This window comes from Aythya fuligula, chromosome 1, assembly GCF_009819795.1.
Source record: "Aythya fuligula isolate bAytFul2 chromosome 1, bAytFul2.pri, whole genome shotgun sequence".
In the NCBI taxonomy this organism is placed as follows: Eukaryota; Metazoa; Chordata; class Aves; order Anseriformes; family Anatidae; genus Aythya; species Aythya fuligula.
The window spans coordinates 46,897,208-46,920,264 of NC_045559.1; the positions used below are offsets into that span (position 1 = coordinate 46,897,208).

General features: G+C 44.4%; 1 protein-coding gene across 2 annotated transcripts in view; it reads right to left on the bottom strand.

The window, feature by feature from the left end:
* ELK3 (ETS transcription factor ELK3) overlaps positions 1 to 23,057 on the bottom strand; it is a 34,344-nt gene that overhangs the window by 7,741 nt on the left and 3,546 nt on the right. Inside the window, exons 2-3 of one of the 2 annotated variants that reach the window (XM_032207999.1) lie at positions 10,298 to 10,506; positions 50 to 844 (exon numbers count right to left, since the gene is read on the bottom strand). In XM_032207999.1, the coding sequence (XP_032063890.1) occupies positions 50 to 844; positions 10,298 to 10,504 (1,002 nt within the window). In that variant the 5' untranslated portion in view covers positions 10,505 to 10,506. The remainder of the gene's footprint in view (positions 1 to 49; positions 845 to 10,297; positions 10,507 to 23,057) is intronic. The other variant, XM_032208001.1, reaches the window with a different exon arrangement.

A 23,057-nucleotide genomic window follows, 5' to 3' on the forward strand; every position in this document is an offset into this window, starting at 1 on the left:
TGAGGGAGAGCTGGCTAAGGCAAGAGCACCCGAGGCTGGCAGGGCTTACCTGTGCAGTAAAGAAAGCTGGAGTCAGGGATCCCGAAGGAAGCGCGGGGCTGTTGAGGGCAATGGAACCGATATCGGTGCTGGATAGGACCATAGGTGGGGCTGAGATTTCCAAGCCTTTGGGTTTCTTAGCCTTTGGGGGAAGAGATGGCGATTTTGCCTTGGAGCCTGAGGAGAGGTTCAGCGGCTCAAGGGAATCTGAGTCGTGGCAACTGGACTCAAGGAAGAGGCTCCTGTGCTCCGCAGGGAGGGGCGAGGTGGGAGACAGGGACGGCGACCTGGAGGAAGATGACGATGGAGATGAAATGCTGGCACTGTTTGGTAGCATTAAGGAGGAGATTTTGGCTGATACAGGCGAGTTGAGAAAAGCAGAGGCAGCTGCTGTTTCAGAGGTGGAAGGCAACGACACCATGGGCCTCATAACTTGTTTGTCTGTTTTGTTTGTCACAAATCTTATGACAGTCCGCACTTCTTCGACCGGTGTGTTCCCTTCTGACTTCTCCTCCAGTTTTTCTGTTTTGATTGGCTTGTAAGTGTCTGGCTGGTTCTGCAGAGAGTTGATGGTGAACGAGGAGTAGAGGCCAGAGTGGATGTACTCGTTGCGGCTTGTGCTCTTCAGTGCCGACAAGCTGTGCTTGTGCGCCTCCCTGCCCTCGGCGGCCATCTTACAGTCGCTGTCCTGCAGCAAAAGGCTCTCCCTGCTGATTTCCACGGCATGTGGATCCATCTTTAAAATCTCAGGGAACGAGACAAACTTGTACACGAACTTTTGTCCGATCACCTTCTTGATGATGTTCTGCAAGTACAAAAGCAGACGCTAGGAAGATCAGTATCTTGGGGTCAGCAAACACGAAGGGTCTCACAAGGGCAGGGGAGCACTGTGACCGCCTCAGGCTGAGCAGGGCCCCTCGACCCATCCCCATGCTCCTGCTCAGCTACGGAGGCCATTTCCTCCAGACAAGGCCCCACCATCAGGTGACAAAGAGCTGCTGGGGCCTGGCTTCCTCCCGCTTCATCTGGGGCACCCTGGGAACGATTTCTATACAGTACAAACAGTTTTGCCACCTTGCAGGCTCAAGCCACAGCCATTTGATTTCACCACAGAGGCAAACGCCTTCATTTGTGCTTCCCAAAACCCAGACCCATTGCTCGGGAGTATGAAACCCTCTCCTGAAACATCTGCAAAGGACAAAGCAAGCACAGCCTGCCTGCTCTGGTCCATAGCCCTCCCTTCCTGCCCACGTGCAGGACTGACGTGCACCGACGGTGACTGCATTTCTTTCAGCAGTCCTGAGATACATCCATGACAAATGCAATCGCTTGTGTCCTGACGTATCCCCTCTGCTAGCTCCAGGCCTCCATCAGTCTAGACTGGCTACTGATACTGCAGAAAAACAAGGAGCGCTATTTCCTGAGGTTTCAGGAGCGACTGTGATTCTCTCTTCTTGAAGCCCCTGCTGCAGAGCTTCTCCGGGAGCGTCCTCTTAAAAACCCATTCCAAGACTTGACCCCCTTGTGGGGCACACACCTGCTGTACCTCCCCATAGTACTCTGCAAACAGACACGTGCTGTCCCGTACGTTAGGGCATGTAAATATTTACATAATTCCTAACAATCTATTTTTTTACATTCAGCGAGAGATTCTGAGACCAGTAGAGAAAGTATGTATTGATTGAAAAAGAAAAAAGAGAAAATGGAAGGGGAAGGGGAAGGGGAAGGGGAAGGGGAAGGGAGAAGGGGAAGGGGAAGGGGAAGGGGAAGGGGAAGGGGAAGGGGAAGGGGAAGGGGAAGGGGAAGGGGAAGGGGAAGGGGAAGGGGAAGGGGAAGGGGAAGGGGAAGGGGAAGGGGAAGGGGAAGGGGAAGGGGAGGGGGAGGGGGAGGGGGAGGGGGAAGGGAAGGGGGAAGGGGAAGGGGAGGGGGAAGGGGAAGGAAGGAATACATCCTACCTATTTATATATGGACAAGTTCTAGTTCTGGGTGTTCACAGTGCCTGAGGTACATCTTTTCTTTTTTTTTTTTTTTTTTTTTATCACAAAATGAAGGCTGATTACGAGGAAGAATCTGCAGTTCTGTATCAGATTGTCTTCTGTCTTTCAACTGAACTACTCCACCCCATAATTGTTCTGTCTAAGCATGCTGGCACTTCATTCAGACACCTTCCTGAATACAAAATGAATCCCACAGCGAGCCCTGGGATGTAGCTTTTCTCCCTAGGCCAGGAGCTGCAGCATAGCGAAAGCTGCTGCCCAAGCTTACAAGTGGAATCTGCAGCAGGGAGAAGTGAACTTGGTGAGCTCAGGGTAAAGGCACAAAACTGCCCTCTTCCAAGCTGAGCTGTACTCACATCTGCCCACCCAGGTGATCCTGCCATGCACTCCAACATTTCAGGACACATATTTAGCCCACAGAATCTAATTTTTGCATGAGCTTTAATTCCCATAGCTTTGGCCTTGACCTAGATTTTTTTGGGGGGTGCTAATTAGGTGAAACATTAGATGGACACACATTTTCTGTGTGGTTTCATTTATGAACTCAATTTTATATTTTTCTTTATAAACACAAAACCTTCAAATCATTCACATATGAGAAGAAACATCCTAGCTGGATTTTTTTTTTCTTTTAATATATACACTTTAACTTAAAATAATCCCATCCCTTGGAGTCATTGTTCCATCAAGCACAGGTAACTGAGATTCTACTTGGAAAATGCTGACTCCTAAAAGGACAGGATTAAATATATCGAAGGGTGCAACTGGTGCAGGCTTCAAACAGGGGCGCATTGCTATAAAAAGCAATGGAATGGGCTGGTGAGTTTATACTTCCTCTGTTGTTATTAAATATAGTCATATTTTCAGAAGGTCTCTTGGTGCGGCTCCTCTGTCTCCATACACCTGCGGCGAGCCCACTTAATGGTGGCTGCAGATGAAAAGGATTCAAGTGCAAACCCCTCGAGCATTTTGCAGGTTTCTCTTAAACGTGGAGCCCGAGGAAATCTCCAACATGTAAGAGAAAATAAAGATGCAAATTAATTAACTGCCTCTGAAATGCTGCTGTCATTTTGAAATTTTTTTGACAAATAATTGAAGTGAAGGTAAAAAGCAGCTTATTTTTACCATCACCTCCGTGATCTGTCAGAAACACTCTGAGCTGCAGAAGATGGTTCACACCAGGGAGGACAGTGATGGGCATCATGACAAATGGGATTTTTCCACCTTTGGGTTAAAAAGGCAATGAAGGTTTCCTTACATTAAGGACTGCTTTTGCAGGGAGACTAGACCACTTCGTAGCAGGACAATAGGCGTATGTGCTCCTTTAGCCCTTTTTTGCTGTTGTCTGGATTTTCTAAGGACATCACCCATGAGCAGGCTGGCAGTGAGTGCCGGGGCTGCTGGCCAGGGCTGTGGGATGCTCCAGGACTGCTGCTGGGGACGGCGACTGCCAGGCCAGTGCAGCTGCTGGGGAGGAGAACTGGTGGCTTAAAAACTTCTTAAGATCACCCTCTGACTCTGGAAGAGGGCAGGGGCTGGGAATTCCCCTCTCCTGTGTGCATCTTGACGGGTTTAATCCCTTGCTCCCTTTACGCTTCCCCTCCTCTGTCCCAGCCTGTGAAATGGTGACCACAGCAAAGGTGGCCGTCCTCCATCGTGCTGCGCTCTGAAGGCTGCCACTGCCGGCTGGGCACGTCGCTGCCTGGCTCCAGCCCACCAGCATGCCAGGGGGCTGGGGCCCAGGCTATGGTGTGGCCAAGGGGGGGGGTTGTGATGACTGTGCATGCACTACTTTTGGAATACACTTTTTGCCAATATACACGTGAACTGTTTGTCCATCTCAACAGAGCATGACCTCTGGATTTCCTTTTTTTGTTTTTCTTTTTCCCCATTTTTCTGTGTATCAGTGCAATCCGGGCTCCAGTTCCTCTATCATATTATTGTGTTTTTATTTTCATCAGCTCTCCGACTCCCTGTTCAAGTCACTTAGAGTTAAAGCATAACTATGCTACCAGTGCAATGCACGGATTTTAGTGGCTTCACTCAAACCTGTTAGCCCACAAGTTTGCTGGCTGCAGGAATTTCTAGGAGCATGAGCTGTAACTGGGACTCAGTTCCCAGTTGAACTTCAGACTGACAAGGGGTCCCAGGGCAGGAAGACAGATTGGGGCACTTTCTCCTCCTCCCAGGAACTGAGTCAGGGTGCCTGAGATCTCAAAATCTGTGTCAGAACTGGATGAACTTGTCCCTAGGTGCTAAAAGGACTCTGCTTGGGAAAGAAGGGCCAGAGCTGCTGCACCTAACTCACATTTGGATGTGTCACAAGTTCCCTGGCTCTGAGAGTTGCAGGGATGCAACATCGTGGGGATATTTAGGCTATGAAGTCTTCCCTCTGTCTTCCATATGATTAAGATTCTACCAGAACTTGTGGGTGGAATAATTGCCTCCTCTTTCTGAATGGCAAAATTACCATGAACAGCACAAAAACAAGGCAGGAAGCTAGGAAATATTCACACTCCCATGCCTGAAGTACGTAAGCTGGCAGGAGGTAGCTGTGGCTGCAACACTCCAAAAAATGGGGCACATGTCCACGTCAGCGTGTGCAGGCAGGCAGGCTCTTATCATACTTCATGCTCTTACACTTATTATACTGTGTGTGCATAAGCCAGATGCTTTTTTGTGATTTTTGATGGAGGCACAGGTGAAAGCTGACTGCGCACCTGCACTGACCTTCGCGAGTGCACGGCTCTCACAAGCTGGGTGTCGGTCTGTCCTCACCCCACCTGGAAGGCAAAGAGCACGCTTCTGCCTCGCAGCTTTGGGCAGGCTCTCTGCTCTCTCCGCAGTTTACTAGGCTTCCCTTTCCTCTCACAGCAAACAAGAACTAGTTGTCATTCCTTCTGGGGGTTTCTTTGGTTTCCTCCTCTACCCATCACCTCCTACTCCATATCAAACTCCTTACTCCCTTCTTTCCCTGAGGACAGCACCCATGAACCACTTTTATGTCACTTTACACAAGCACTTTTTTGACTTCCACCTATTGCTCTCAAAAGAAGCTCTTTTCAGTTCTCCATAAAGCTATTTTCTAAAGATCCTTCAAGTATTTCCTCAGAATACCTCTTACCTGTACCACTGCAAAACGCATAGCTGGCACGCTAGCGCCGTCATACTGCTTGCATCACTGCAACCTTCTGTTTTTCCCTGAGCTAACTCAAGGGAAGTCCTTCGCAAAAGTAAAATAATAATTTCTGCTACCTCTTTATATCCTGAAGTTTTGCAAGCAGACCAAGCAAGAGACCCTCTTCCTGAGACAATTCTTTCACGCTGCCACCCACACTTGGGCATTAATAATTGGAGTTAGTGACCCGGCTATGGGCTCTGACCTGTTGTGACAGGGAGGGAGGGGAAGGCCACGGGCACCTCAGAAGCCTGAGCACCTGAGAAGCTCCGTGCCTTCTGCTGCACTGAGCATAAACAAGAAGCCTTATTATTTATGTACTATATATCATGCTGCCAGCCCATCTAAATAAGAGGGTAGCCATTAACCGAAGTTAAAATGATTTATTCTGTCTTTAGAAGACAGATTGAATAGCAGTCATTGAATAAAGCCTAGGGCCACAGCCTGTTCAGAGAGGATGCAAAAATATTGAATTGTTGTGCTTGTCACAGCGATATATGACTGTGTAATTAAAGATGCAGCATAACTCATGCAAACATTGAAGTTACGCAGAGAACTATGACTTTGGTATTTCTTAACTTTCCTAATTTTTGAAGACTTGACTTCCACAACTGTAACATCCTACTAATGGGGCTATCTGCAGGCAATTCCCTGCATTTGTCCCTCTTCCCTAAAAAAAAAAAAAAAAAAAAAAAAAAAAAGGAACAAAAAACAAAAACCACACACCTTGTGGGGAAAACTCATTTGCTTCTCTCTTGTAATGTTATCTTGTAATATTCATGGGGACCTTTACCTGTCCTGAAACCTCCAGAGACTTCAAAAGGTATCTATCATTTGGTTATCAAAATAACAGAGTACCTGGGCAACTTTACCCATAAGAAAGGCACTAATACGACTTAAAAAGCTATTTTGGTTTTGCACACCAAGAAAAAGAGCTCTGCACGAGCATATATGTGAAGGGTTTCCTTGCCTGGAAGCATTACAAGAGGATTCTGCCTGTCCCCAGTGTGTGTTATGACGGACATGCTGCTCAAGCTGTAGGTAGAGATGGTGCAGGAAGCCTTCCTTTCCTTAGTGTTATTTGCCATCTGTGCCATCGCTTTGTTAAGGCAACCAAGGAAATACATTAAATAAAAAGGGGGGAGGGGAACTTGGGTAACAAATGAAGAGGGAAACGGATACCTAAAGTGACCAAAAACGCAGCAGCAAATTACAAGTGAGACATGCCACAAAGCACCTTTCCTGGAGTGCTTTGTGTGTGAATTTAACATAAAACCAGCCATCAGCCTCAACGGCACATCATGCTTGCTTTCAAAGCCAAGCTGAGGAACTTGTCCTAATTGTGTTATTTTTCTCCAGCACTGGAATTAATTTGCTTTTAACTCAAGATGAATCAGATGATGAATTTTAACAAGGCAGCGTTCCCCCCGAGCAAAATGGCAGTGCTTATAAACCTCCATTTATCCACCGATCAGTTTTTATTTCTCCACAGTGATTTCAAAGAAAAACCATGGAGCTCAGTGTCAGCTGCATGCAGCAGCAGAGGGCAGCCCAAGAAAGACAGGCCCATCCCGTGGGCCACCATCACCACTAAAAGATCATTGCTTTTCCCTCAAACTCACGTGCTGCCAGATCATCTGGGTTATAGGTAGGGAAGTCTTGGTAGATACAAGGCCACAACCCAAACGTGGTGCTGTCCAACAGTTCTGCCACTTTCCTTTCCTGCAGCCGCTCCTGACTGCAGCGCAATGCTCATCCCATTTGCCCCAGCACATCGGGCTGCCAACACATCCATCACTGCCAGCAGCGTGGGAGGTGACAAGGATCTCAGAAGGCTCCTTAAGGCTACCTCAGAGTCCAGACTGCTCGTGGGCTGTCCCGCAGATCAGTGAACAGCCCAGCGGAGAGGAGTGCAGAAGTCCAAGACAGGCTCTTTCACTTCACCATCCCTTCCCCTTTTGTTTTGCAGAAAGGAAAGAAAAATGTCAGAGGCTTTCTTCCCCTCCTCAAATTCCTCCCTTTCTGTGCTCTGCAGCATAAACTGAATCAAATGCAGAGGATTTGATTCAACAAGACTGAATCCACTGCTGAGCACTCCCTGACAGCCTAACAGGATTCATAACTTGCTGGTTTATGCCACTATCTCTCACACTTTGAAACCTGCAGCAGGCTCCCTGTCCTTCTGTACCCTTGTAATAATCCACCTTTCCGCACTGCCTGTGAACCAGTGGGACACAACATGCCAAACCCATGCAGAAAGAGGAGTTGCTCCTTCCTCTTAAATAGCACCAGGCACATTTTTGGGTTGGGGTTCAAGCCCAGACCACAATACATGGGAAAGGAAGAGCTTCTCCTCCTTTCCACCCAGGAGCCCCGGCATCCACTGGGCTGCAAAACTCCTTGAAAAATGGCCAAAATCCTTGTGCCACACCTAGGTAAAATCAGCAGATGGAGGAGAGCGCAGATGTAAGAACAGTGAGCAGTCACCACACCCAGGTGAAGAGACTGTACAGCCACTCCTCCAGCAGGTGCTGCACGCGTGGAGACAAAGGAGGTGACAAAGGTGTGTGTCTGTGATGCAGGTGGTGGTGGGCAAGCAGCTGAAATCAGTACAAGGCTAAAAAAAAAAAATAGGTTAGGGACAAAAGAAGAAAGCGAGGCTCAAGTAAAGAGCCATCACATTCCTTTGATTTGAAGAGATCAGAGAGAGCTCAGAGGACAAGCGCTACACTCTATTGTCCCTTATTTTCAAGCAATGTCTGATCAGTCGCTAACTGTGTATTTGGGCTTTGTCTGGGTGTGCTGTTCATTCACCAGCAGGCTCTCTGTCCCCACTGATCCCAATCAAATTTATAATCAGAGGGGTTGGAGTCATATAAAGAAGTGGATTTCCCCATGCTGAGCAGAAGCTTTTTAGCACTTTGTGAAGAGGAATTCATCATCCCAACTGCCTGGAACAGCCACTGCAGTGTCCTCTCTGAATCCCTTTGTGCCTTCTCAGTTAGGCCACCTTTGAAAGATGTTAAGTGAAAAAAGCTGACTTACAGCAGACAAAATACTAAAAACATTTTATTGCAAAACTTAGAGCTCTAAATCTGCAATGAAAATTCTTACAGTTTCATACAGTGTTTTTCCAAATTCCACTGCAAGGAACAAAAATGTTGCTCAGAAAATTGTGCAAAGTTAATTTGCAATCGACATGGTTTTTGGTTGCTGTATTGGACTTGCTGCACAGCACTTAGTCCCACTGCACACTTTGAGAATTAGTGCACTAAAATAATACATGACAACAATACTTTGAGCTCAGTTCTGAGCCTGAAACTGAAAAAGGTGAATATGCAGATATTTTAGCAGCTCAGAAGTTGTGTTCTGCAATTTTTTCCTTCTAGTTTCTTGTCATCTCTGAGAGATTTCCTTCAATCATCTTTCTGTTGTTGCAATCTAACGTAAATTCTGCTTACTTCCTACTCTCATATTTGTATTCTTTATTATACTGTTGCCACTTTAGTTCATGCTAGACTAAACGTCAAAGTGAAAGATGGTTTCATGAGAGTGATCCTGTGAACTCCCACAGTACTCCATAAATTTGATTTTCAGAGGTGCCAGCCACCAGTACCCCCTACTGACTCCTCCTAGATTATGGGCATGGGCATGTTCTCTGGAAATCTGAAGCAAACTGATTGATCTAAATACTTTCAGATTATTATGTTCAATATATTTCAGATTTCGGCTTTAAAAAGAGGTTGAAAACAGAGCTCCAACAGGCAACACTGCGCTAAGTGTATGCCTGTGCTACCTATCTGTAACCAACTTCTGAGAGGAGAAAATGACCACAGCTCGCCAGTTACAAGGTTGCTGCCTAAATTGTGCTTGCTCCTTGGGTCAAATTACTTCTATCAAACCTCAACAGATGTATCCATGGCCACTTTTGTCAACATGAAGGAGGGGCAAAATTCAATAGGTTTTGCAAGGGGAGATAAATCAGACAAAGAAACCCAGCCTAAAGCACACACTCCATTATTTTGTCTTGAGATATCCTGAAGATAAATTCACAAGTGGGAGTAAATTTAACATTCTACTGCAAATATAATCTTCACCCAAAGTGAGCTCAGCATGAAACTGCTACCTTGACAAATACACCCAAAAATACCCTGCTGACCCCCATCGTCTGACCAGTTGCTTGTCTTTCTGCTTGCTACTCTTATTCTGCTCTTTCGTCCAGTTAAACGTCAGATCAGTGCTCACTCACATATGCTGCTGCTAATTAAGTGATAGCAGCATATAAACTAGGCTACTGTTGAAGCTAACACATGTTTTGTCCTAAAATGATAAGGTGGAAAACTTCCCAACCCTAGAAACACTGAGCATAACAAATGAAGAGTTACAGTGAGATTCTTGTGAGGTAATGCTGCACTGTCGGAATAATTCTAGAAGTGTTTCAATGTTGTATTTCCAGCTAAAAAATATTAAGATCCAGTACAACTGTAAAAAAGGTCTACTGGAAAGCTCAGGAAAGATTACCTAAAACATGGGGCAACAGGATCTATGTTCCAAAAGATGTGTCCCATGAAAACTTTGAAAACTCATCCCACCCTCTATACTGCTGGGTTGTTTGTGTCCTCTCCCTGCTCTAACATAGGTGGTACCCCATGCTAAAGCTGCCACTGCCTGCTTTCTGCCACCTCCCTGCATTTCTGCCACAGCATTACTGCTTTCTGCCACCTCCCTGCATTCCTGAAGATCCTGTGCAGGCTGTAATAATCAAACAGTTCTCCGTTATTAACAGTTATTTTATTGTTGTCAAAAGCTACAGAAAATGTTGGGTAGCCAAACACAGAAACACATGAAAGCGTCAGTAAGTGTCAACCTAGGTGAAAACCTTCCCCCCACCCCAGGAAATGGATGTGCAGTGTTTTCCTGTGCATCGTTCGGCTGCCCTCTTACCTCCACCGTGATTTCCTTCAGCAGTATTGTCTGTTGTAAAAACTACTTAGGGGAACTTTTAAAAGTGTCCACTTAGAGGTGAAATATTAAATGGTAGTGTTTCTATTTTTTTAGTCTGCATGAGAATAACAAAATTTACCTTGTCATAATAGTATCTGAGCGCTCGGCTCAGCTTGTCATAATTCATATTAGTTTTGTTTTTTCTGAGTCCCCACAGCTTAGCCACTTCTTCTGCCTTGAGTAGCTTGAATTCGCCATCATTAGACGTCCAGCAAATCAGGTGCTCATGTTTCTGGTCTAGCAGCAACTGCAAAAGGAACTGCCACAGCGTGATTGCACTCTCCATACCTACAAGGGACAAAGGAGAGCAATGGTGTGAAAAACATCTGGGAGGTGGGAGTGGGAACAACACTCATTTCAGTAATAAGCTCTGTGTCAGAGTCATCCTACATAGCTTGGCAAACAAAACCACATCATTCACAACTGTGCCCATCCATGAGACCTGCAAGTCCTGCACTCCCGTTTCAGTAGGTTTTTTTTCCACTGCTATTTTCTGATGCAACACATAAAATACAGCAAGTATTTAGGAAAGCACTGCCCACTTAGTTCACATGGTGCAACAGAAGAATAAACGTAAGAATGGCTATATTCTAGCTCAGCACAGGCATGTACATAACTTAACTTGAGAGTGCTACCACTGAAGACAATTTATTATTGTAATAAAGATAGAGCTATAATTGGCCTTTTGAACCACAGAACTACAAAATGATACTCCCTCACACACACACTTTCAACAACACTGCCGGCCTTAGCATGTTAGCATTGTATCAGATATTTTTTTCTTGGCCTCTTTTGATATTTTATTCTGGCATAGCAAGGGAGGGGGTTCTCCCCCTCTAACTCTACTCTCGTGAGACCCCACCTGGAGCCCTGCATTCAGCTCTGGGCCCCCAGCACAAGGACATGGAGCTCTTAGAGCGAGTCCAGAGGAGGGCCACGAGGCTGATCAGAGGGCTGGAGCACCTCTCCTGTGGGGACAGGCTGAGGGAGTTGGGGTTGTTGAGAAGGCTCCGGGGAGACCTGACAGAGGCCTGCCAGTGCCTACAGGGGGCCTGCAGGAGAGCTGGGGAGGTGTCAGGTAGTGTTGTGATAGGACAAGGCTTCAAACTAAAAGAGGGTAGGTTTAGATTAGATATAAGGAAGAAATTCTTCACTGTGAGGGTGGTGAGGCCCTGGCACAGGCTGCGCAGAGAAGCTGTGGATGCCCCATCCCTGGAGGTGCTCAAGGCTGGATGGGGCCTTGGGCAGACTGGGCTGGTGGGAGGTGTCCCTGGGGTTGGAACTGGGTGGTCTTTAAGGTCCTTTCCAACCCAAACCACTCTGAGATTTCATGTTATATCTAACAAATGCAGATTTAAAGATGCCAGCACTACTGGATTAATTCACTGTGGCGTGAATGAGGTTAATTATTACTTGACTTACCTTTGAATATGTAACAATGTATGTTTTTGTCTTTATTTACACAAACTCTTCATTTTTAACTTCCCTGCTCATTTTGTTTCCTAATATACTCTTACACGTCAGGCTTCCTGCTTCACCTTTCCTTTGGTGTGTTGACCACCAGAGGGCAGACGACTTCTAACTATGCCCTGTAGGCAGCAGTACAGCAGGAGGCCGAGGTACTCTTTGCCTCTTCAGTACGTCCCCAGAGAGCAGAAATCACTTGTCTCACTAATTCACCAGATGCTGCTCTGTGCTTGCCTTCACCACACAGTAGTTGAAGAAGAAAAATTGCGTAAGATTCACTCATGTAAAAGCCAGGTAAAGATACAAGAGAATATTGTAGTTTTACACAAAAATACAGAGTTTGGAGCATTGCTTTAGTCAACATAATTTCCAAGCACACACGCCAAACAAGGTTTTGCAGAATTAACTATGGTTTTACTATCCCTGCAAAAGCTTTGCTTCTCTAATTAACTGAGAATCGGTTAACTGAGGACAGAAACCTACACCCTTGACACCCAGCTGTGTAACACAACTACGCAACACCTTCAAGAGATGGCAAATCCTCACAGGACCAGAATGCATTGAAACAGAACTGCCTATAGGGATGCTTTGGCACTTTCAAAGGTCTTGCATTTGCTCCACTGCATTTTTTTTCACTCTATATCCAGCATAGAGCAAGAAAAAAATATACAGCTACAATTCAAAATAGCTGAATGCTATATACTTGCTTTACTGTCTTAGAAATTCCTTTAAATTACACCATCAGTGCAAGTGTTAACATCCTTAGTGGATTAATCATCTGCAATGTCATTGCTATTACAGTATCCCTATTCATTGGCATCACATATACATACCTTTTCATTAATATTTAAAGTTTTGCAACTTACACTACTATACATAGTAGGTATATGCAGCCATATTGCTCTGAAGTAATCACAGTTTCTATACACTATGTATTATACAGAGGTACCTGCATAATTTCAGCTCACATCACACAGTTCTCTTGAACAAGAAAGCACACAACTTTTTTTTTTTTTTTCTTCCCCCCTCTGGAAAATTAGAAGTAACTTGTAAATATCTTTCTTCAAAATTTTGTAAAAACGCATACAAAACCAGTCTATGTAATGTCAGCTGAGGAAATTAACAGCTGAAATTAACAGATGGAAGAGAGTTATCCAATCACTAATACAAACTCTACCCCTATGACATTACCCAAAACAGTGTAATACCTTAGAGATGCAATTCTCTCCTTCCAGACCTTAAATTACATCTTCCTTCAGATGATGAGCAACCACGTCCCCTCAGAGAGTTTAGGTGGAACTGAGCTCACAGCACAGGGTACTGTGTTGCAGGCTCCTCCATCCCCATCCACCTCTGGCTAAGAACACTCCCCACTTAACCTACGGCTAACGCTGCACTACACTTCCCATCATGAACCTGTTTTCCCATGGTTATCATCTTACCAAATGTAAACAGTTTGGGATTCCACTTCCTTTACTAACTGTGGGCCTCACGGCAGCCCAGCCGTAGCATAACGCTGTGGAACAGCACAGGCCTGTGTGAGGAGAACACCCTACAGGGGTGGGCACCCACCCAGCGCTACCCTCGGGTTACATTACAAAAGGTTATTGCCACCACTTACAGCCATACAAGCTTGGAGCAACCGTACACATGTGGCTCCTACACAAGGCAGATCAAGCAAACTCCATTTTCAGCTGATCAATAATTGTATGTTCCCTGTCCTTGTCTCCTCAAGCACCCAACGTGAGGCCACTGAGTCTGATGTGCTGAGCGCTGAATATTCACAGCTGGAAGCACCTTTAATGGAAACCCTTTGCAGAGCATATATGGCAATGTAAGTTCTTTAAGTATTATGAAAAAAGGAGGCTTCCGGCATTTCAAATGGAGTATTATATATTTGGTAAATTGGTGTTAATGTTTGTGCCTCATTTTCATTCTCTAAAATGTGATTTGCAGGGGAATACTAAAAATCCAAGCCTGCAGTGATAGCATTGTTTTTTAAATGGTCCAAAATACTTTATTTCCAATCAGGTCAACTGAAGTATTAACCCGCCTTTGTTTATGGACACCATTTTGGCATTCCACAAATTATTAACTATCCTCTTGGGTGGACAGCGTGGCCCCACACTGTACTTGCACCTGATTTGACTGGTGGAGCAAAAGAATCACCCGACAGATGTATCCCAGGCCATGTAATTTAACCAAAATACATTACTACACTAAAAAAATAATTTTAAATTATGACTGAGAGGAGTTGAAATCTTCAGAATACTCTGTATTTCATTTATGTATTTTCTAATTCTTTTGAACTTTTACTGACTCAAAAGGAATCCAATGTTTCTCCTTAATTTGACAGAAATGGGTGCTAGGATGTGATCACTTCCTACTGGGAATATATTTCACATTTCATTCAACTATCTATTAATATTAAATTGTAATAATAAATATTTCTGTTACTTCTGTGCTCTGGACAGGATTTGAATTCTGGGCAGCAAATAACACATGTAACCACATACCGAATTACGGGGATTAAAGGAAAAATAGTTTAAAAAAATCCCTTATTCAGACAGTGACATTCATCTATGGTACAGAATGAGACAAGCAACCTGTGGAAGAAAAATATTCTGTGCTATGGAAAGTCTAATCGGAATTCATATAGATGGAAGAATCAGAATTTATTTTTTCATGCTCCAACTTGAACATGTGGTTACCATTTTTTGAATATTTATACAATGCATTTGACACTCAGATATTTTCTAAGCCACAAAATAAAGTTTGCTAGGTTGACCTCACCTAAATAGTCTGGTATTTTTACTTTGTGATCAGTTCCACTAGAACTGATGCAAAAAAAAAAAATCAGTGGCAGAGCTGATTACACCATAAAAATTATACTTGGAAGTGCAGTATCACATGGCAAAAGGATGTTTCAGAAACGAGTTTCCTGAAAGTCTATTTCTTGGGCAAGGGTGACAGCCAACCATACTAATATCCATCTGTGTGCAATGTGCATTCTTCAAATGCATCCCTCTGTAAAAAGCCCACCAACTGTGTGGCAGTGTGATCTAATGTGATCTCCACACATCAAATTTTACACTCAGGACTGATGCGGGAAGGAGGCAACCATGAATACTTGTGCTGGTAATATCACCCCTGTTCGTTTCAACCAAACTAAGGGCCTAACTGAAATGCCTGGACTTGGAGCAGCAGCAAAGTCAGCACTGAAAGCTCTCCCTGAAGGCCACATCCATCCACGTGGGTGAGCATCCCACCTAAGATCTGATTTTCCTGTAAACAGGGGGGAAAATACCAAAGACTGGCTCTCCACTTGGTGTCTGGAGACTGACTTCTACCAGCACGAGCAAATGTTATGAAAACGTTGTGAAAGTTACACTAGAGATGGTTAAGACATGAGTATGTGTGCTGATGAGCACTTTTTTGACCGAGACAATGCATATAAAATTCTATAGGACAAAATGTCAGTAAAGCGGCATTAAGGCTACCAAAAATAAGTCATTAACCTACCAGGAAAAGTAAAAGAAACAACCAAGCCATCTTAAATCCAGGCAGCAGCAAACCACGAGGCTCAGAAACAAAGCTAGCTAAATAAAAAGCTCAGTATCAGAAAGATTTATGACTTGAACTGTGAGATATGTAGGATACTCTTTGAAGCATTAAGTTTTGTAGGATGCTTGCAAAGGAAAAGATAGGGAAAAAAAAAAAAAAAAAAAGGAAGGAAGCTGGAAAGCAGCTCCGTAGCATTCAGAACGCCTTCACAGGTCTTTAGCTTCCAGATGACTATGTTAAAGCTGCATGCTCATCCTTCATTCTCCCAGATATGCCAGGGAGATTTCCTGAATCCTTTCTCCACACTCTATGTTAGCTCCTCCATCAGCCTTTCTGAAATAGAGACACACTGCTGAAGTCTACAACCAGAGATCCCGCCAGGCATTAGGGTCAAAACCAGTCCCCTGTCACTTCAGAGGGTCTGCAGAGGGACATCTGGGGCTCTGAGCCACACAGCAGGTCAGGGGACGTGGGGATGAGGAGGAAGAGATGAGTGGAACAGACTGCCTGGGGAGCCCAGGGACTAGGGGGCAAAAAATGGGGACCGATTAAATCAGGAAGACATAAAAGTGTCAGCCAGCATTATGCACTGTAAGTAGTCACACAGAGCCGGTGATCAGACAGGTATGTGAAAAGGATTAAGACGCAGAGTCAGGGCAGGGAAATTAATTTCACTCAGTGTATGAAAAAACGGCTGACTCCTTCTGCAGCCAAAGCAGCTGTAAGGGATCCAGCTCCTTTTCTTACACCCCACCACAGCAGGCACACACCTCCATTTACACTGCTCCTACAGGGAAGCGTGTGCTTTTGCAAGCACGCAGCATTTCTCTGCAACAGATGCCTTATTTTTCCTTTTCAACTAGTCTGGGAAATGCGTGTCTATTTTTTTGTGCATCCATTTACTGCTTTTGAATCCTAATTCTGGCGAGCAGCACGTTTTTTGGAGCAGCGTGACGTGGGGCATTGTTAGGTTCTCATTCACGTTCACATTCGGCTTCCTTTATTTCTGCAGGTTGCAGCCAGGAAACTGGAAAATGGGCCACAGGAAACCTGGCCTCCTACATCTGTCCCAGTTTGTAATAGCAGCTCTGGTTTTATTTTTCTAAGTGTCTCAGGTTCATTTTAACCCTTGAGAGGACTACTGCAACAACATGTGAAAGAACGCGTCTGCTTTGCCTTTTGTTTTTAAACACCATTTCTCAATATTAGAAATGGAGAGGTTGGTAAATGACACTCACATTTAAAATATAATAATACTTACGTGCAGTTATGTGAGTTTAGAAAAAAAAAAAAAAACCACACACACAAAAAAAAAAACACTTCTATTGGAAATGACCAAAATAATTCAATTCCACAAGGCCAAAGATCAAAGACAAAATAATATTTTTTGAGAAAAATATAGAATAAGGCAGACTCTAGCTGTTTCAGCCATATTTATTTTTGACATAGTTCGGAGACGAATGTTTGCATGGAAAGTTAACAGCTTACAAGTGCTCTACGCTGATTTTACTCTTTTGCATTTTAGTTTCTAAAAAAAAAAAAGAAATTTATTTGTTTTGCGTTTCATAACAGAAGCAAAAGAGAGCTGATCAAGAAAAGGTATTTTTGTAGAATAACCACAAAAATCAGTCCCACCTAACATTTTCCACTGAAACTTAGCCTGCATAACGAGTATATCACAAGAGATTAAAGAGAACTGCCAAATCTGTCCAAGCGTTTGCTAAAAAACATTTGAAAGACCAAGGCAAAAGTCTGAGTCAGGCCTCACACTTTGTTTCTCAACAGAGATGCTTCAAGGGTGATAAATAGGATGTGGTTGGTGAAAAGTCAGTGATTCTGCCAGAAAGGAGGAAAAACAAATATCAATGTGTTTATGTAGCAAGTTTTCAACTACTCATCATCAAAGAAGATCTTGCCGCTAATTTAATTGGCCTGGAAAAAATAAGCTCACAACTGAGTGTGTAAATATACCTGGTTTAACTTGATGCAGAACTTTCTCTGTTAAAGGTTAATAAATCAAACTGATGGTGCTATCCACATCCACAGCACTTTGGGGGACTGGCGGCGTGTATGATACGGACTGCTGGTAATTTTTCCACATCCAGCAACGAGGACGTTTCCTGCCAGAGCATCCTCCAAGTTCTTCTATTGTGTTGAAACTGCAAAAACTTTCTAAATCAGGACTTCCTCCTATTATATTTCAGAGGCGTCTTTCTGGGAAATGCAGATTCAAGTGAAAAAAAAAATAGGAATTCCTGCAGCACCACCCAGTGGAAACATTAGAAAAAGTTGCAGAGTGCCTCGGCACAGAAGTTCCGATCCAATTCAGCAGTACAGTAATGTTGCCACACAAATCCAAATCGATGTAGGGATGTGCCAAAAAAGCACAGAGGGTTTTCCTGGCTGGTGTCCTTAGCAGAATCACATGAGGTATGCCTACTCTGCACCTCCTGCATAATAGTCTTCTCTTCATATTATAATTTAAAAGATTATTTACAGTCAAGTGTAATAATTTGCAGGGTTTCCTTCTCAAGCAAGAATACCCACTGTTCTGGCCTCAGCACATTTAAAAAAAATAAACAGACTCCTGCAGATAGCAGCAACATGACAGACAGCAACAAGAACTAGCAAAATATTACATGCTAGCACTGTTACATTGCAGAAAAGAAAGCATTTGTACACATGTCCAGCAACAGTTCCAGCAGGTATGTTTGGAAATACAATGTTTTCAGTTTTTAATTATCTTTTTTTTTAATTTTTAGGAAGTCAAAGAAAGGCTGAGGCAGACGTCCAAAGGAAGAAAGTTCTACAACGAAGGTCTGGTTGCCTGCCAACAAGTGTGGTGACACCACCTTTACAACACAGGTGTTTGCAGATTCTCCATAAGGATGTAGTTCTTAAATTCCTTGCACAAGGATGCAAGAAACCATTTTAATCAGACTGTGTAGAAGCCCTCAGCAGGAGGAAACGTGGCTAGGCTAGCTGCCTCCCTGTGAAGGGCTTTAAAAAACAACCTGCTCAACTGTTTCTAACGCTAGCTGTAAACAGAACTACACAAGCCCGTAATGGCTCCAACCATTCACCTTGGGACAGACATAAAATGAATGCAGGCTCCTCACGCTGCTTTCTGTCTCCTCATGTGGTGCACATCTGTGGCATGCTGGCAGTCCGCTACGCTGCAATCTGAGGGACTTCTGGTTTCAAAGCCAGCTCTATATGTTTATTTTCCCCATATGACTTTCTCTTACATTTTTGCCAGCATCAGTAGGACACAGTTCACAATTATTTGACTGTCCTATGTAAACCCTCTGACAGCCTCTGATAAAGTCAGAGAAAATATGCATGGAAACAAAAAAATGGCTAAAGACACAAGAGGCCAGATGATAGTCTTCAGCAACAGTGGCTATCCTCAAAGTTTATTTGGCATGCTGATGATTGCTCCCAAATTTCAATGCTTTTTCCTTCACTGTACACCTTTCTTAAGCTGAAGTACCAACACTTCCAGTGCTGCGACAGCAGACTGAATGCTCTGTAACTTATGCTAGCGGCTATAAGTTATTAAATAGTGTATTAATACTATCAGCTGTATCAAATGCTGCTTTTCAATGGTTTCGTATTCAAATTTCTAAACTAATCTTCTCCTGTTCATTTTTCCTAGAGTATAAACTCAGATAGACAAGCGGGTCTTTTTAACGCTGTGGGCACGGAGGAAGCCGGTCAAAACAAAAGGAAATGCAATTCTGGCACTTCTGCTCAGGCAAACTGAGGCAGCTGGCAACTTCTGTGAGACCTGAAGCACGGCAAGGTGATGGTGGCTCACACTGGCAGCTGGAGCTCGCCTTCCTATGCACACAGAGTTGTCAGAGTGTGCTGGATTAGCACGATGAGTCACTGAACTATTCAGTGACATCAACAGCTTACCTGTATATTCTCACATTGCGAGAGGATTCAGTCACAGCATTATACTGAAAACGGTGTAACACAACTCAGCAGATGGCAACATAGGTGCATATAGAAAGATTTTATCTGGACTATTCCTTCCCAAACAATTAGCACTGCTGTAATACTTCAAAGAGCACGAGCCATGGTGCAGGTTGCTTAATCATAAATAATGAGCAACCAACCACAACACTAGTTAAAGTCTGTTTTTCACTTTAAACGGTATTAATTCTGTGTGCAATGGTCTCACAGCAAAAACATAAGTTAAGAATCTCCTCTTATATGTCCAAATCTCAAAAAAAAAATGGTATTACCCTCCCTTCTTGGTGCTAATCAAAGTTCTGTTTTGCATGTTTACCATGAGCTAAGCTAAACTGAAACCCAATTGAAAGTCTATTTTAGCTTCTAACATTACTCACTTGTCTAGTACACCAACAAGAACTTGAAGGTCACACCTACACTCTTCCCCTAGCATCAGCAATTAGGCAGTGGAATACCCGACAGAATGTACCTTAAAATGTGTGAGATTGCAGCCAACAGAAGAGCTGGTTGTTGGCCTCCTGTACTGTCCATGTCCTGTCTATTTGAACTAATTGCCATGGCTGCTGCAAGCTATGAAGGAGAGAGAAATGGGAGAGCATTTCAATGATTATAGCAAACTTCAGCCCATAAGAACTGCTTAGATTGCCTGCGCTTAGACATGACATTAATACACCAGGCGGGCTGTTAGTGTCCCTGCTGCTCAGGATGCCATCATTTGGACCTGCACACTGACTCCTCAATGAGATTCCACATTCGAATGAAGTTTAAAGACCACATCCCCTCTCCCCAACTTGGACCAGACTGCGCAGCCAGTGTTATTGCACCCCGTTCCCAGGAAAGGCCAGGAATCAGCCCAGCCTTGATACCGCTCTGTTTTGGAAGCATTTCTATCGGAGACCTTCAGCACTGCAGCAGCGGCAGCAGGAGGAGAGCTGCAGCCGTGCTTGCTGTACCAGCCCAATTCCACGCCAGCAGCTTGCTGGCCTAACCACACATGCCGGCTGCTCTGAGTCTGCTCTGAGTCACCAGGCTCCACAGGGGCCCCTATCTGGACTCCAAACCCAATTCCCATCTCAGCCGTGTTAGTATAACACCGAAGAAATGCTCTGAAGGTAGGCAACTTTCTCCAGATTGTGCTAACATAGCACCAACAGGAATTTGCTCTTACTTTCTAAGTGCTTTTTAAAGATTGTTTCTTCTCGTGAATTACTGTAAATTGCTGGGAAGAGATAATAGTGGCACTTGAGTCTATAAACTTTTTGTTTGTGTTGTACTGTGACTTGATACAACAGAGGCCACTCAACATTACCACAAGATAAACATTTAAAACAATAACACTCATTAGCATCCTTCCCCAAAAGCTTACACTCAAATATATCCGATCAATTTTCTACATATCAAAAAAAGAAAAAGAAGTAGTGAGATGCAGAGCTGCAGTGAAGAGGTGCTGTCACCACAACAGAGACAAATGCATGTGTAATAGAAACCTGCTTTCCAGACAAACTGCCAGCTGTTTTGCAAAACAAGAACGGGAAACTTATAGGAGGTCAATCAATTAAAGGCATTTAGTTTCTTTAGATGAATTATATAAGCCAAGTCTATTCTTATTTGTACAACTGTATGAAATGTTATTTTACATAAACTTCTTCTTTGCTGGTTCACTAGCATTTTCAGAAAAAAAAAAAAAAAAAAAGACCTACCTAGTAAAATTACACTACCAGAATTTCATACTTAGGTTAGTGCTTAGAGAGCTTTTACCAATTTTGTGTGATTGGTAAGCATCAGAAAAATTACAACCAATTGATTCATTACATAATTTAATGTCAGCTAAAGCAATGAGATAGTGTGTAAGATGTGGCTTTTCCTCTCCTAGTACCTCGCGTGATCTTCCACTTAGGATCCACAAGATCTAGAAAAAATCGCATAAAGTTGGAGAAACTAAGAGCGTGTTGTTTGCACAGCAGCCCAAACCCATCAGCATGTAGTAATGGGTATCTGCAAAGACCATCCAAGCTGTATCCTGAATCTTCAAATACATAAAATAGCCAACTGGCCGGCAGAGACCCAGTTTGTGACATCCTACAGAAACCCTTCTCCTGAAGGGCCTGAGCTGTACCTAACTCCTCCGCTGTGCAAACAGCATGTGGTATAGTCTTCAGGAAACTTTATGTAGCTAACAGCTATTTATCTGAGAAGCTCCCGGGTGTCGCCACCCAGGTGAGCAGTTTTCACCGTGTGGCCCACGCGGGCAGGGCCCAGCGGATCCCTCCCACGGGCCGGGCAGCGCCGCACTGCGACTGCCACGCTGACACGCCGGCTCCACGCAACCACTCCAAGTAATGACGGATCCCAAAACCACTGCTGGAGATAGCCACAGCAGCACTACCAGGGCAAGACGGGCAAGGGCAGACACCGTACTGGTAACTGTGATGCCACAGGAGTGATAGAAAGGGTAACTTTCGGCTGAGCTCTGTCTGCTAACGGCATGGCGAAATTTGGCCTCTGGTGTTCTTAACTATAACATGACTTAAAATATTTTCCTAAATAGTCAGTTATTCATCACACTGTGAGATCCTGACCATGAGTGACACTGGATAGACAGATCGAGAATTCCAGAGTACTTTTGGTACCCCCCAAGGCACCACAGCACCCGTGTAAAATTAAACATGCAGAATGTCTGCGCAGTTACTAGTCGGAGTTGAACTACCTGGCACGTGCTATGTTTGTATCAATGCTAACGGCAGGTGTTTTGTTCAGTTTTTGCTTTCAGAAAAGCAGCAAGTCTCCTTCAAAGAGCTTCTGAGTTAAAATTCACTCTTAAAAGCAAACCCTTAAGAATCTGAATTCTGACACGATTCCTGGTGCACAAACTGGCTGGGGTTTTAAGACAGTTTTACGGACAAAGGTGAGCTTTCTGCTCGTGAAGTGCACGGGTAAGGTGTGCTTGGTGTTTCAGCTGCTTTGTTTCCAGACACGTGGCCTTGTGTTTTGCAGAGCAGTGAGCTGGACTTCCTGCTCCTACACCTTGACATTCTCCCGAAAAACCATGACTAATTCTTTCATCACTCCCCTCTTCAATGACTCGATCACACTCCAACACGAGAACAGATACGTTCGATCTTTCAAGAGCTCCCGACTGCCTCCAGAACATTAGATGACCCTTTCAGCAAGCCACACACCAAGGAAACACCTGCCTAAGGATTCAGGGCTGCAAGATTCCCTGCTGTGGGGAACAGGGAGGGGAAGGCCACGGTGACTGGCTCCCCGCATGGGCAGCACAAGGTGGCTTCCAAAGGCCCCAAAGCCACAGCCAGCCGCAGGAGCCACTGGGTGTAGTTACCAACCATGCACCACTGCTCACAACCAGCGGCACTCTGAAACCTGCTCGGGCTAGCCATGCCCTGTTATAGGTGCCAAAGAAAAAAAAGAAACCCAGCCTTCAGACATGCTGCAGACTGGGGCCACTGACACCACCAGAAGGACGATAAATCGTGTGCTGCATGCAGGGGTGCAACCTGCCGCACCTCTGTGGCACTGCTCCACTCACCAGTCCTTTTCTGTCTGGGGTTATTCAGCACTGTGACACACAGCTGCTAACCGAACAGAGATAACTGTAAATACCTGACCATACAAGATGTATAGGATGCCACCGAGGTACACCAGCTCAAATAAGGGTTTATACATACGTGCATCACATGTAACTGCACGCCGGGTCTTCCACTCTTCCCTACCTTCACTGACCAAATCTTTTGATTCCAGCTTTACTTCTTTCCTTTGATTTTCTGAAGCCACACAGTGCCATGTAATTGCATTCCCACAGCTAAGAT